This window comes from Mastigoproctus giganteus, chromosome 3 (genome assembly GCF_048544385.1).
Source record: "Mastigoproctus giganteus isolate SK-2022 chromosome 3, ASM4854438v1, whole genome shotgun sequence".
In the NCBI taxonomy this organism is placed as follows: domain Eukaryota; kingdom Metazoa; phylum Arthropoda; class Arachnida; order Uropygi; family Thelyphonidae; genus Mastigoproctus; species Mastigoproctus giganteus.
The window spans coordinates 25,184,771-25,198,877 of record NC_143577.1 but is presented as its reverse complement, the minus strand read 5'-3'; the positions used below and the strand labels follow the sequence as shown (position 1 = coordinate 25,198,877).

Below are 14,107 nucleotides of genomic sequence, written 5' to 3'. Positions count from 1 at the left end.
ATCCATTTGGCAGGGAGAAAAGAGCAATAAGCTTTTTCAGATTAAAAAGGATCACAAGAAGTGGCTATCAAGCCTAAGAGGCAATAGAAAGGAAGAAGTAGTACTTGCTAGAATTCGAATAGGACATACTCACCTAACTCATAGTTATTTACTCACTCAGGATGACCCTCCACGATGCAGCAACTGTCAAACTCAACTCACAGTAAACCACTTGATCATTGAATGCCCATTATATCTGAGAGAACGAAAAACAGCTTTCTCTTCACATCTATATTCTTCTAACAAACTTACCTTACAACAGATTCTCGGAGACCAACAAGATATTAATGATGTTTTTACCTTCCTCAAATTGATAAATAAATATCACCTGATCTGAATCCTTTTATTTAATATAACAATCATGTATCAAATAAGATTGAAATAGGTGCATTATGGCCTTAGTAGCCCTTGCACCAATAAATCCAACAAACAACAACAACATATACATGTATTACATGTTTTTTAAAATGACCATTTGTGTACGAATTATCGAAATCTTCAAATAGCTGCTGTTATGCCTTTTCATTCTGTTTCGAAGTTAATTATAGATGCTGCTTATAAAAAATGGTGGTAAGAAAATAGCTTTGAAAATCAGAAGAAAAACTCAGCTGTTAATGTCAGTTGTTCGAAATGACCATACAAATGCCAAAATTAAACAAATTCTCTGCAATTTTGATCTATAAATTGCTATATAAATATATATAGAAGATATTCCTGTAAGGATAAATCTATAAATTGATATATAATACACATGTAGAGGATATTACTGTATTAAAAAAAAAGAAATGTAGCAAACATTTGTTTTCATGTTTTTTTTTTTTTTTTTTTTAATTCTTACGTGATGTTTGACAATAATTTACTCTAATGTTGGGCAATCAAATCAAAATAAGAACATATTAATATTTTATGTACCAAGTTCGTTTTTACAAAATTTAAAAATTACATGAAACTACCCCTCTACACATCCCTGTCACCATCTGAAACTCATTACCTGAGGGCCTGCCAGCCTTCTGAAAATTTACTAGCACAAGCCCATATGCATTCCAGGAACTTCCTCATAAAAGGATTACTGTCCACTGAAGAGGATCTTCACAAAGAGGTCGATACCTGTGGTGAAAATAAATCCAGTACAATGCAGTGGAGTGTTGCTGCTTCTTTATCTTGTTGAGATATCCTTTCCCCAACACACTGTAAACTATTGATGTTATCCTTGTAACATTTCTTAATTTTGAAAACTGATGACACTAATTTAAATTATTCATACCAACAATTCTTATTAGCAAATGTAGCAATTATGTCACAACTAAGAATTTACAATTACATTTTCAAGTTTATGCCATCAAGTATAATGGTTGGGAGCCTATGGTCCTAAAAAAAAAAGTGTCCAGTGATCAAGAATACATATATATGTTAGATTCAAAAATAAATCAAATAGTTATTAATATGTTTCAACACTTACTTGGTTACAATAAATCTTGTTGTTACCTATATTAAAGACATTTATGGAACATAAATGTCTTTAATTCAGTTAGTTCTGGCTATATGAAACTAGCTTCTGCATTCTGTTAGTTCAGAAATAGCTTCACTTTAAATAGTTTAAGGATATTTCCTATATGCTGAAGTTAAAAAAATGAAGGTTGCAGATTATTTTTTAATGTAAAGAATATTATATCTTGCTATGATGTCCATGCCAAGGTATAATTACCCATCATAACTCAAAGCATAACTAATACTGTATGACAGAAGAGATGCTAAGCTTTGCACTGGAGACCAAACATAGTTTTCGCCATGTTTGGTTTCCATCAGACCAGGCAAGTTTTTTTTTTTTTTTTTTCAATCTTTCAGTTTTTGTGTTCTTGAGTCCACTATAACTATACTTTTTTGTTTTGGCTGACAGGAGTGGAACTCTGTTCACCTGTCGATGTGATACCCCAACTGTGACGGTATGACAGGTTGTGCATTCTGAAAAGCCTCTTTGGTGATCAAGAGTGACCACCAAAGAGGCTTTTCAGAATTTGCACACACTTGTCAGCTTCCATTGGCCTCTCACATCAGTGTGCTGTTTCTTACCCCAGGATCATTGTTGGCTGGATGTTATTTGGTTATTGGGCCAGTCCCGATACACCCTAGAGTTGTATGTGAAAACTCTAAAAGCATTTCAGTTTCTGAGATGCTCATACCAGCACACCTGGCACCAACTAACCTGCAGTGTTCAAAGTCACTTAAATCTTTTGTCTTGCCCATTCTCACACTGAATTGCACACATACAATATTTTCACTTATCTGGCTCCACCTGCTTCATAATGCATAGTACAAACACAATGCTGCTTTTGTAAGATTACAAAAGATTACTCAATTTCACGAAAAGGGTAGGTGTACCTAATAAAATGGCTGATCAGTGTATATCAATAGTTAGTTAGTTATTTGGTTTTTAGGAGCATTAGCAACTAAGGCCATATTGCTCCGGGATATGCGGTGGTCATTCCCTGACCTTTCTGCATCCTCCGTATTTGGTGGTGACGGGCTCAAACCCCGGTCTAATCAAGAAGCGTGTGCTATGCACTGCTGCTCCTTCCCACCTGGCTACGGAGGCGCCGTATATCAATAAAACTTCAGTTAAAACTCATTTTACATATTGTCAAAAAAAATTCTGAAAGATTACACCATTTGATTTGTGTAATCTTTAAAACTTTGTGTATTAGAGTGTAGCTGCTGTCATATATAACATTTTATTTTGTTGCCTCTGGCATTATCCGTATCATAATCCTGTGATTAGACTTTATACTTTTCACATGGCCTTCCAGTTATGAACCTATCTTTTTTTCTTTTTCTTTTGAAAGAAGTTTGTAAGCAATTTAATTATTTCCTCCTAGATATCCAAAGCTTGTTAATGATGATACTCTCTGGGCTCTTAAGGAATGGCTTTCTTTAGATCGTAACCATCAAAGTAAGTTTCCATGCATAAATATTTTATTGGTTTATTCATTATATACTTATAGTATATTATGTAGCTTATTACCAGTATGTGTACAGATCTCATTTACTGTATTTGACGGCATATAAGATGCACTTTTTTTTTCCAAAAGAATGCCTTGAAAAATCACCCTGCGTCCTATATACGAAAGTGTGCTTCCCTCATCAGTGTCAGGGTGAGTGAATGGGTTATATTTCGCCGTTCGGCCAGAATATTTTCATTTCTGAAGGGTAACAGGACACCCGAGGGCATTTTTAGACTTGCAGAGTTGTTTGGAATCAGTTCCAAGAAGTTTCTACAGCCAGGGAACACAGGAAAAGCCTTAGAAGGCAAGGGAAGCTTCAAGATTCTTCTCTAGGTTTCTCAATAGTTCGCCGATCCTTTAAAAGATGGCACAACTGGCGGGCCAGTTAGTTCTGTGCGGGCTTTTGTGATGTTGAGTGTGTCTCCGTGTATGGTAGTGTACTTTGTGCATGACTGAAATAAAATGAAGAACAGTGTTAACTGTATTCAGTTGGTTTTAATCAGAACCCCATTTCTTAACAGTATTGTTTAATTTTGGCATTTGACATTATTTTAAAGTATTTTACCCTCAGAAAATGGCTGCAGAAGAAAAGAGGTTGAGTTACACTCCGGATATGAACTAAACATAATAGATCATGCCAAAAAACATAGTAACAGAGCTGCGGAAAGGTTTTTTGGGTCACTGCCTACGGAAAAAATGATACACATCTGACGATGTGCGGAAGCAAGAAAATGAACTTCAAGCTACTAAAAAAAAAAAAAACATAACCTTCGTTGTCCTGCCCCACATTGGCCAGAACTTGAAGAAGATGTAAAAAAGTGGGTAGTAGAAGAAAGGAATTTAGGAAGAAGTGTTTCTACCAAAATGATTATGTTAGTAGAAGGATGAAGAATTCCGAATTATTCTGGAACAGAAGGTTGGTGTTACCGATTCATGCAAAGGAATGGTTTATCAATGCCTACAAAAACATCAATTGTGCAAAAATTACCAGCAGATTATGAAGAAAAAATACTAGAATTCCATAAATTTGTAATAAAGGCACAAAAACAAACTTCTTTTGAACTTGGCCAAATAGGAAATATGGACGAGGTCCCACTAACTTTTGATGCACCATCAAACAAAACTGTGAATATCAAAGGGTCTAAAATGGTGTCAATAAAAACCACCAGGCATGAGAAAACACATTACAAAGTTTTGGCCTACTGTGCTGATGGCACAAAACTACCACCATTTTTAATATTTAAAAGAAAAATTCCAGAAGGTGTATTTGTTCATGTTCATCCAAAAGGATGGATGAATCTGGAATGAATTTATGGCTCCAAAAAATATGGAGGCATCCTGGTGCTCTCTTAAGGAAACCATCTTTTCTCATTTGGGACCAGTTCAGAGCCCATAGAACAGAAGTCATTAAAAAGAAGGTGAGGGAATTGAATACACAGGTAGTTGTCATTCCAGTGGACTGACAAGCCAATTGCAGCCTTTGGATGTGTCCATAAACAAGCCATTTATGCAAAATATGAGAGAACAGTGGAACAAATGGATGGGAGAACCCAATCATGACCTCACACCCACAGGAAGAATGAAGAGGCCGACCATTGCACAGGTGTGTGAATGGGTTAAGGAATCTTGGAGAAATATAAGTGGTAAAATACTTATAAAGTCTTTCAAGAAGACTGGAATTAATAATGCCCTTGTGACGGCACTGAAGATACTGCGTTATTTGAAGATAGTGATACCAACAATAGCGAGGAAGAGTTTTTGGGATTTGAAGGCGATTATTTTTTTTTGATTTTCAAAATGACTGAACTTTCCCTTTGCAGAATACCAATGTTTTTTACCATTCCTTCACTGTCTTTTTGTTCAATTTCAATTCTAGTGGTAATTTGCTTCATATAAAATATTTTCTAATGTAGCTAAGGTTCTTTTATTTCTCTTTTAAATTGCTATATTGGTAAATTAATAATTAAATAATGTATTATTATACAGTATTAGTATTTGTCTTGCTGTTCTGATCATATGTTTAGGATGAACTTTTTCTGCTATACACATTAGAATAAATATTAAATGCCTAAATACATTAAAACTTTTTTTCTTAATTTTCCTTTCTAAAATGGGGGTGTGTCCTATATGCCCATGTGTCTTATATGCTGTCAAATACGGTAATTTATCAAGAGATTGCTGTTTTCAGCAGGCTATGACATGATATGCCCTGCTCATCTATTTCAGTGGAATACTATTCTAGGAAGTACAGGGTTGTTAAAATTAAAGTATCCCTATGTAGAGAGCTAGAAGAGAAATATACTAAAGAGAAATAAACATACTGAAGAGAAATTTGGACAACAGGTACAATAAAGAATGCGCTCGCCATTTATTGGGGAAAAAAATTAGTTACAAAATTTGTCACTATGTGGCGCATAACTATCTTGGTTACAATTATGCCAATAACGTAAGTTATTTGTATAATCTTAAGTTATTACCACAGTGCCACTACTCAGTTCTACTACTGTACTGTATAAAAGCAAAGCAGTTTCTTCAGAATCATTCAGTAGATTTTGCCTGCACTACAGCAGCAATGCCAACAACATTGCAGGAAAAGGCGCTATTAGTGAAGCTGTACTATCAGAACAGCAACAATACAGCTGCAGCTATCAGAAAATTCTGGCATCAAAAGTGCATAAGGTGTGGACCTATGACTGTTTGTGCTGTCCGCAAAATGATTGTGAAATTTGAAGCGACAGGACATCTTGGTGTTCAACCAGGTAGAGGTTGAAAACGAGTGGACTCCTCTCTTGTTGAAGATGAGAGGTCTATGACTGTCGTGGAGATATCAAGTCAATCTCCATGTGGTAGCACAAGTGTGCCAGCTGTTTCTCATGAAGTGGACATGCTGTATTCCACTGTAAGGCTAGTAATGCATCAGGTGTTGCAGTACTATCCTTACAAGATGCACATGCTACAGCAGCTAAAGCATGGTGATGCTGATATTTGTTTCGCATATGCACTTCAGTTTCTGGTGCGAATGACAGTGGATATCATTTGGCCATGGAACATCCATTGGAGTGATGAAGCCCCCACTTCTGCTTAAATGGACAAGTGAATATGCACAACTGTCGCATTTGGGCAACAGAAAACCCTTGAGTTATCCAAGAGGTCCTGTTGCATTCTCCAAAAGTGACAGTGTAGTGTGGATTTACGGCCACATTCACGATTGGGCCATATTTTTTTGAACAGGTAACACTGACTGGACACTGCACCTGTTGCGTTACTAGACAACGATATTATGATGTGTCGGCAAATTTCGCAATACCAGAGCTGCAACAACGTGGGTGCCTTCAGGATACCATATTCATGCAAGACTTTATAGCTGACCGGGTCATCAGCCGTTGTTTCCAGACATCTTGGCCACTTCGATCACTGGACCTCACCCCATGCGACTTCTGGTTGTGGGGTTTTTTGAAGAACTAGGTGTATTGGGAAGGATGTCAAACTTTGGCAGTTCTGAAGGACAGCGTTAGACGTTGTGTGCTGGCTATTCCAGTTGACCTGTTACGTTCAGCTGTAGAAAATGCTGTTCTTCGAATGGAAACTGTTTTTGACCAAATTGGAGGACACATTGAACAGTTGTAGCACTATTCAAGTGATTTGTATTGCTACAGCACCATAAATTTTGTAACTATTTTTTTTTTTCTAATAGACCTCTCATCTTCAACATGAGAGGAGTCCACTCATTTTCAACCTCTACCTGGTTGAACACCAAGATGTCCTGTCGCTTCAAATTTCACAATCATTTTGAAGACAGCACAAACAGTCATAGGTCCACACCTTATGCACTTTTGATGCCAGAATTCTCTGATAGCCGTAGCTGTATTGTTGTTCTGATAGTACAGCTTCACTAATAGCACCTTTTCCTGCAATGTTGTTGGCATTGCTGCTGTAGTGCAGGCAAAATCTACTGAATGATTCTGAAGAAACTGCTTTGCTTTTATACAGTACAGTAGTAGAACTGAGTAGTGGCGCTGTGGTAATAACTTAAGATTATACAAATAACTTACGTTATTTGCATAATTGTAACCAAGATAGTTATGCGCCACATAGTGACAAATTTTGTAACTAATTTTTCTTTCCAATAAATGGCGAGCGCATACTTTATTGTACCTATTGTCCAAATTTCTCTTCAATACAAGCCTTAGAACTCACTCCAGAGCCCTCTACATAGGGATAATTTAATTTTAACAACCCTGTATGTCAATAGTATTCCATTTATCTGAAAACTTTTTTCAAAGTTTTTTTTTTTTTTTTTTTTTGCTATTTGTTCTCCTAATTTAACTCAAAGAATTTAATATTTAAGTGTAGGATATTAAATTATTGCTTAACATAAAATTATGATTCCATTATATAATGCTTTATGAATGAAGCAAAGAAGTATAAATTTCCTCACTGTTGTGCTAAAAATTATACAGCCAATTTGTAGACATTTTATTTTATTAATTTTTGTTTTTTCAGCTCAGTTTTTATACATCATATCACTCACTGTAGTTGGTATTATTGCAGAAGTGGCATGGACAATTTATACAGCCTACTTGGCCTTTTTTTTTTTTTTTCCCCCACAGATACATCAAACTTTGTAGTCTTTTTGATGTGCTACATTAAATTTTTTTATTTGTACAAGGTGCTACCCAAATGTTCCCAAAATTTGAATGTTGTGTGGGAACTACATCTAGTACAGACTTGTGGTGCTAGGTAACACTGCATGCAATCCTTTGTGAATCAGCTTGCCACATGGTGTCGGGCTGGATAGTCATTGAATATTTATGAGCAGTTCTTTGGCAGTGTGTTTTTGCGATGGCTGATGTGAGAGAGCAACATGCTTGCATCAAGTTTTGTTTCCTTCTTAATGATACAGCAGCAGAAACCCATAAGAATTTGAAACAAGCTTTTGGTGACAATGCTTTTGGCCAGACGCAGACCTACTACTGGTTTAACAGTTTTAAAAATGATCGAATGTCAGTTGATGACTATGATCGCTCTTGGTGCCCATCATCGAGCACTACCCGGAAAATGTCGCAAGACTTCAGGCAGCGATCCGTGAAAATCGCAGGCGGACCATCCACGACATTTGTGGCATTATAGGACTATCATAAGGCACGTGTCAGTGGATTTTGTCAGACGAGTTGAAAATGCGGCCAAGTTCGTGCCATAGTTACTGAGTGAAAACCAAAAGCAACGTTGCGTGGAAGGGCGCCTCCGTAGCCAAGTGGGCAGGAGCAGCAGTGTGTAGCACGTGCTTCTTGATTAGACCGGGGTTCGAGCCCGTGACCACCAAATATGCAGGATTCGGAAAGGTCAGGGAATGACCACCGCATATCCCTGGAGCAATATGGCCTTAGTTGCTAATGCTCCTAAAAACCAAATAACAAACAAATAATCGCATGGAAGTTAGCAGAGATCTTTAAGAATGGGCTAGGAGTGATCAAAACTTCCTTTCTATGGTCGTCACTTGTGATAAGAGTTGGGTATATAGGTATGACCCAGAAACCAAGCAATAATCATGCCAGTGGAAGAACCCATCTCCACCCTGACTGAAGAAAGGCCAACAAGTGAGGAGCAATATGAAGTCCATGCTGATCTGTTTTTTGGACGTTGACGGATTATCCATAAGGAATTCATCCCTCCTGGCCAGACGGTCAATGCAAAATTCTACTACGACGTTCCACAATGCACCGACCCACACCTCTCGCTGTGGCACAGTTTTTGGTATCCAACTTGACAACAGTCCCCCCCCCCCATTTTCCAGACTTAGCCCTTATCTTGTCCTTTATCTAAACCTTGGTTTTCCAATAAATGTGCTAAGGCTGTTCAAGAGAAGAATGTTCCATATCGTAATTGGCTTGTTTCTAATTCTTCAGCTTCATTTGCTGCCTACATCAAAGTTCACAACAATCGTAAAGCAGTTATTAATCAGTCCAAACTAGAGTTTGAACAGGCTAAGAGTAGAAAACTTGCTTCTTGCCCTAATGGTAGCCGAGCATTCTGGTCTCTTGCTAAAGTTATTGGCTGCAACTTTTGCCCATCTCTGCTCCCACCTCTATCCAAACCAGATGGTTCTGTTGTCACTTCAGCCAAGGATAAAGCTGACCTGCTAGCATCCCATTTTTCTTCCAACTCATGCATTAATGATCTTGGTAAAACACCTCCCTCCATTCCCAACACGCTCCATTCAATGCCTCCTATGGTGTTCCGTCAAAAGGATGTCAGAAGGATTTTGACTAATCTTGATGCTAAGAAAGCTCAAGGTCCCGATGGTATTTCTCCACTTGTTCTTAAAATCTTTGCCCTCAGAAACTTACTCCTATTCTTTGCCGCCTTTTTTCACTTTCTTATTCCAAAGGTGTTTTTCCTTCTGCTTGGAAATTTACTCATATCCAGCCAGTTCCTAAAAAGGGTGACAAATCCCTCCCATCCAGTTATCGTCCCATTGCAATTACTTCTACTCTTTCTAAAGTAATGGAGAAATCCATTAACTGCCAACTCTTCTATCTTCTATAATCCATTAACTGCCAACTACCTAGAAACCTTCTGTCTGATCAACGATCACCAGTATTGATTCCGTCAGTGTCAATTCACTGGTAATATTCTGGCCCGTGTTACCCATTTATGGACTAATTCAATGGAAAGGTTCGGTGAAACACAAGTAGTTGCTCTTGATAGCTCAAAGGCTTTCGATCGTGTCTTCTAAACAAACTTTCATCTTATGGTTTGCCATCTGTTTTTTGTAATTGGTTATCCAGTTTTCTCTCTGATCGCTCACTGAGGGTGATGGGAGATGGCTCTGTCTTCTAACATCTCCACTAATGCCGGTGTCCCCCAGGGTTCAGTTCTTTCCCTCACTCTTTTCCTCTTGTATATTAATGACCTTCTTCCATTGACTGGAAATCCTATCCATAGTTTTGCTGATGATAGCACATTACATTCCACTTTCCATTTTGAGAAACCTTGCCCTGCTCAATCAGCTTCAACTTCTCGAAAATCTGCTACCAATTCCTTAAATGCGGATCTTCAGGCTATTCTCCAGTGGGGCAAAGACAACTTAGTTGATTTCAATCCTTCTAAAACTCAGTCTTGTCTTATATCTTGCAAAAAGGATTCTTCTGCTCCTATGCTTATCTTTGATGACACGCCGATTTCTAGGCAAAATGATATATCTCTTTTGGGGATTTACCTTGACTTCTAATGTCTCTTGGCACAAGCACATTACAAATATTGCTTCCTCTGTATCAAAAAAACTTGGTTTTCTCTTTCGCTCTCGGCGTTAATTTTCTTCCAAACAGCTGTTCACTCTGTACAAATCACAAATCTACCCTACCATGGAATATTGTTTCCACATCTGGGGTGGTGCCCCCAAAACCTCTCCCAGGCTTCTTGATTCCATTCAGAAGAGGGCAGTCAGGTTAACTAATGATTCATCTCTAACAGAGTCTCTCCACTCGCTGTCTCATAGACGTACTGTTTCGGCTGCCTGCCTCTTTTACAGATATTTCCATGGGCACTGTTCTTCTGAATTGGCTTCTATAATTCCCGCTCTCTCTTTCAAAATAGTCCAAACACGTGCCGCCACCAGCCATTTACTGTCCAACTTTTCATCTTCCTCGTTTATTCATTCCACTGCCGTTTCCTGGAACAACCTTCCTTCATACGTATTTCCTGAAAATTACAGTCTACAGAAGTTCAAGTCCAATGTCAACAAATATCTTCTTTCGTCTTCTCAGCCTTAAACCCAAGCACGATTCTAAGTACTATAGGTTCTAATACCTCTCGTGTTTGGGGTTTACATGAAAGAAAAAAGAAAAAAAAAAAAAGCACTTCTTCCTCTTCCGAAGAATGAAAATCAAGCTGAAGGGTCAAAAATTTGATAGTGTAGAGGATATCCAGGCTGAATCGCAGGCAGTGTGAACAATATGATGAAGAAGGACTTTTAGGATGCATTCAGATCATGGAAGAAGTGCTGGAATTGGTGTTAATGCTCTCAAGGGGACTACTTCGAAAGTTACGGTGGTGAATAAGACCCAGGGTGAGTCCAATTTATTTTATAAATAAATTTCGGGAACTTTTGGTAGCACCTCGTATATTCTCTCAAAACTTCCATAAGTCAGGATTTTCTGTATAGTTCAATGAACTTTGTAATAATTTTTTTTTGGACATTTTAACAGCAATATAAAATTAGAGAAAAAGCATGGACCGCACATAGCACTGGGCTGTCATTGATTGACATATGAGGAAATAGTTTCACCATTAAATACTAATCGGAATCAGTGATATTGAAAATGAAGCGATTTTGTGATAAATATATTCCATCAAAATTGACATCTAGTGAAACACCAAACATCCTTTTGTTTGCTATTAGTTGGGCTGAATTGCAAAAATAATTGAATGAAAATAACTTTGCAGCAGAAAAGACTCTATCAAGCAGCAAAATGTTGGCAGTTATTTTTAATAAGCATGTGCATTACAGTAATACCTCTGTTAACGAATCCTTTGGTAATGCAGCTCCTTTATAACAAAGTCAGCAAAAAATGCCTTACAGTGCATTCGAAAGTTTATAGTAGGGATTTTTGACTTACCTAGACCTCACTTCATGATATACAAAGCAGTGGTTAATTGTCATTGATATCGTGCATACCTACTGTAGTTGTTTTAATATATTTTTCATTAAATGCGTAATTAAATAATAATTTCCCAGTACGTCATGAAAACATAAAACAATATCTTTAGAAACAAAAATGCAGATTATAAGCAGGATAGAAGTTGGAGAAAAGAAATGCCATGTAGTGCAATCATTGGGGTTAGCACCATCAACTTTAAAAACAATTTTAAATCAAGCTGACAAAGTTAAGCAGTCTGTGCTAAATTGTAGTGACATTACCATGTCCAAATTAACACACATGTACTAGCATTATAGAAAACATGGAAAAAATGTTGCATTTGGGTAGGTGATATTACACAGCGTCATATGCCAGTCACCCAGGTGATTATTCAACACAAAGCATTAAACTTATTTAACCATTTAAAGACCCAGAAAGCTGAGGAAACCACAGAGACTTTTGTGGCTTCTCACAGTTGTTTTGAGCAATTCAAAAAATTTGTTCACCAAAGCAGTATACACTTCTGGCTCACAACAACCCTAAGATTTAACATTCAGTTATATTTCAGATTAATCCTATCATCAGGCTGAAATTGGGACATTCAGCTGAATGTCCCATATTTTAGCCTGAGATAGGATTTAGTATATAATCCAGAAAACATTAGCCGAATATTAAATTTTAGAGTTGTAATCCAGAGTATATTCCTATTTAGTAAACACGGTAAAATTAAAATTATTACATTTCATGTGGTCTCTTTGCCATAATCTTTTCCTTTCTTCCTCTTCCTTTTTGTAGAGGCAAGTTTGCTATCATTACTCAACAAGTTAAATACATACACTGAATGGCTACTATATTAGGTGCACCTGTCTAATAGCAAGAAGGCCTCCCTTTAGCCATTAAGAACAGCCTGGGCTTGTAGTGGCTGTAGATCTCTGCTCTGAAAATTTCATTCAACCTTATTGTAAAGGTGGATTGAGATCTGGTGATGGAAGGCCACTGCTGTACAGAACAATTTCTGTTATCCTGTTGCAGGTGCCCATTCACAGATGGATGCAGTCTGGCCATGAAGAGATGTGCCTTGTTGAAAACAATTTGCAGAAACCTATGCATCCAAACACTGGATCACTGGTATGAAAGGTCCCAATGTGCACCATAAAAACACTTGCTACACCATTACACCACCACTAGCTTGCATTGTTGATACCTGGTGGAATGTGTCCATGAACTCATACTGTTTTCACCATATTATCCTCCATCAGCATGAAACAGTAGGAACTGAGATTCATCAGACCAGCTAACATTTTTCCAATCTCCACTATCCAGTGTTGGTGTTTGTGAACCTTTTGGGACTGCACTTTTTTTTTTTAATTATTTTTTTAAAATAATTTAAATTAAATTTAAAAATGATTTTTTTTTTTTTTTTTTTTTTTTCCTTGCTGACAGGAGTGAAACCTGGTTTGGTTGTCAGCTGTGATACTCCAACTATGACTAAATGCAACAGGATGTGCATTTTGAAATGCCTCTTTGGTTACCACTTGTATTGAGTTGCTTTGACTGACTGTAGTTTTTTCTATTAACTTGAACAATTTTTGTCAACTTCTGTTAGCCTCTCACATCAGTGGGCTCTTTCCAACCACAAGGTTACCTTTGGCTGTATGTTATTTGGTTATCGGGCCAGTCTAAATAAACCCAAGAGACAGTCATACGTAACATAAGTAGGGCTGCAGTTTCTAAGATACTCATACTGGCGCATCTGACACCAGCTATCATGTTGTCTACACCTGTTATTACTCAAGATAAAGAGATTTAAGATAATATAAACATAGTAATTAACCTAAGAGTGTTTCTTGGTACCAGTCAGATACAAAACTATGATAACTTGTAAGTCAACTTTTTGTTGTGTTCAAAGACAAATATTTAATGAAACTTTCATTAATTAAAACTGGTTTTGACAAAATACAGTTTTCAATCTTAAGTAAGCAATAATTGTTAACAAAACTCACTCTCTCTTTCTTGCATGCAAATCAAATTTTAGAATCATGTAAATAGTGTTCACTGCAGCACAAAGGCTCAAGGAAAGCAGCAACAAACTTTTGCCTTTAGGTCAGAATCAAAAAAATATTCAAGACTTCAGATATCTTACTCTTGTCAATAACAGAAATAGTTTTAACAGCATTCTCGACAGTGCTCCTTCCAGTGGTTCTTGCTGCTTCTTTAAAGAAGCAAGGTTTCATTATGTGCCTTTCATATATTCGTTACTGTTATATTTCATATATTCATTACTGTTAAAATTTGAATACAATATTGAATTCAAATTTGTTAATGCTGAAAAACAATATTATTTGTATCAAACAATTAATTGTTGCTCTGCTTAAAGATTAACAAATACCTTGAAAATTATAACATAACTGAAACTTTTTATTCCATTAT

The 14,107-nt window shown here is 37.0% G+C and overlaps 1 protein-coding gene across 1 annotated transcript in view; it reads left to right on the top strand.

Annotated features, from left to right (window-relative positions):
• The window catches only part of LOC150087813 (phosphatidylserine lipase ABHD16A), a 227,562-nt gene that overhangs the window by 202,017 nt on the left and 11,438 nt on the right, over positions 1 to 14,107 (top strand). Inside the window, exon 17 of the mRNA XM_090370439.1 lies at positions 2,913 to 2,986. Within this exon, the coding sequence (XP_090226565.1) occupies positions 2,913 to 2,986 (74 nt within the window). The remainder of the gene's footprint in view (positions 1 to 2,912; positions 2,987 to 14,107) is intronic.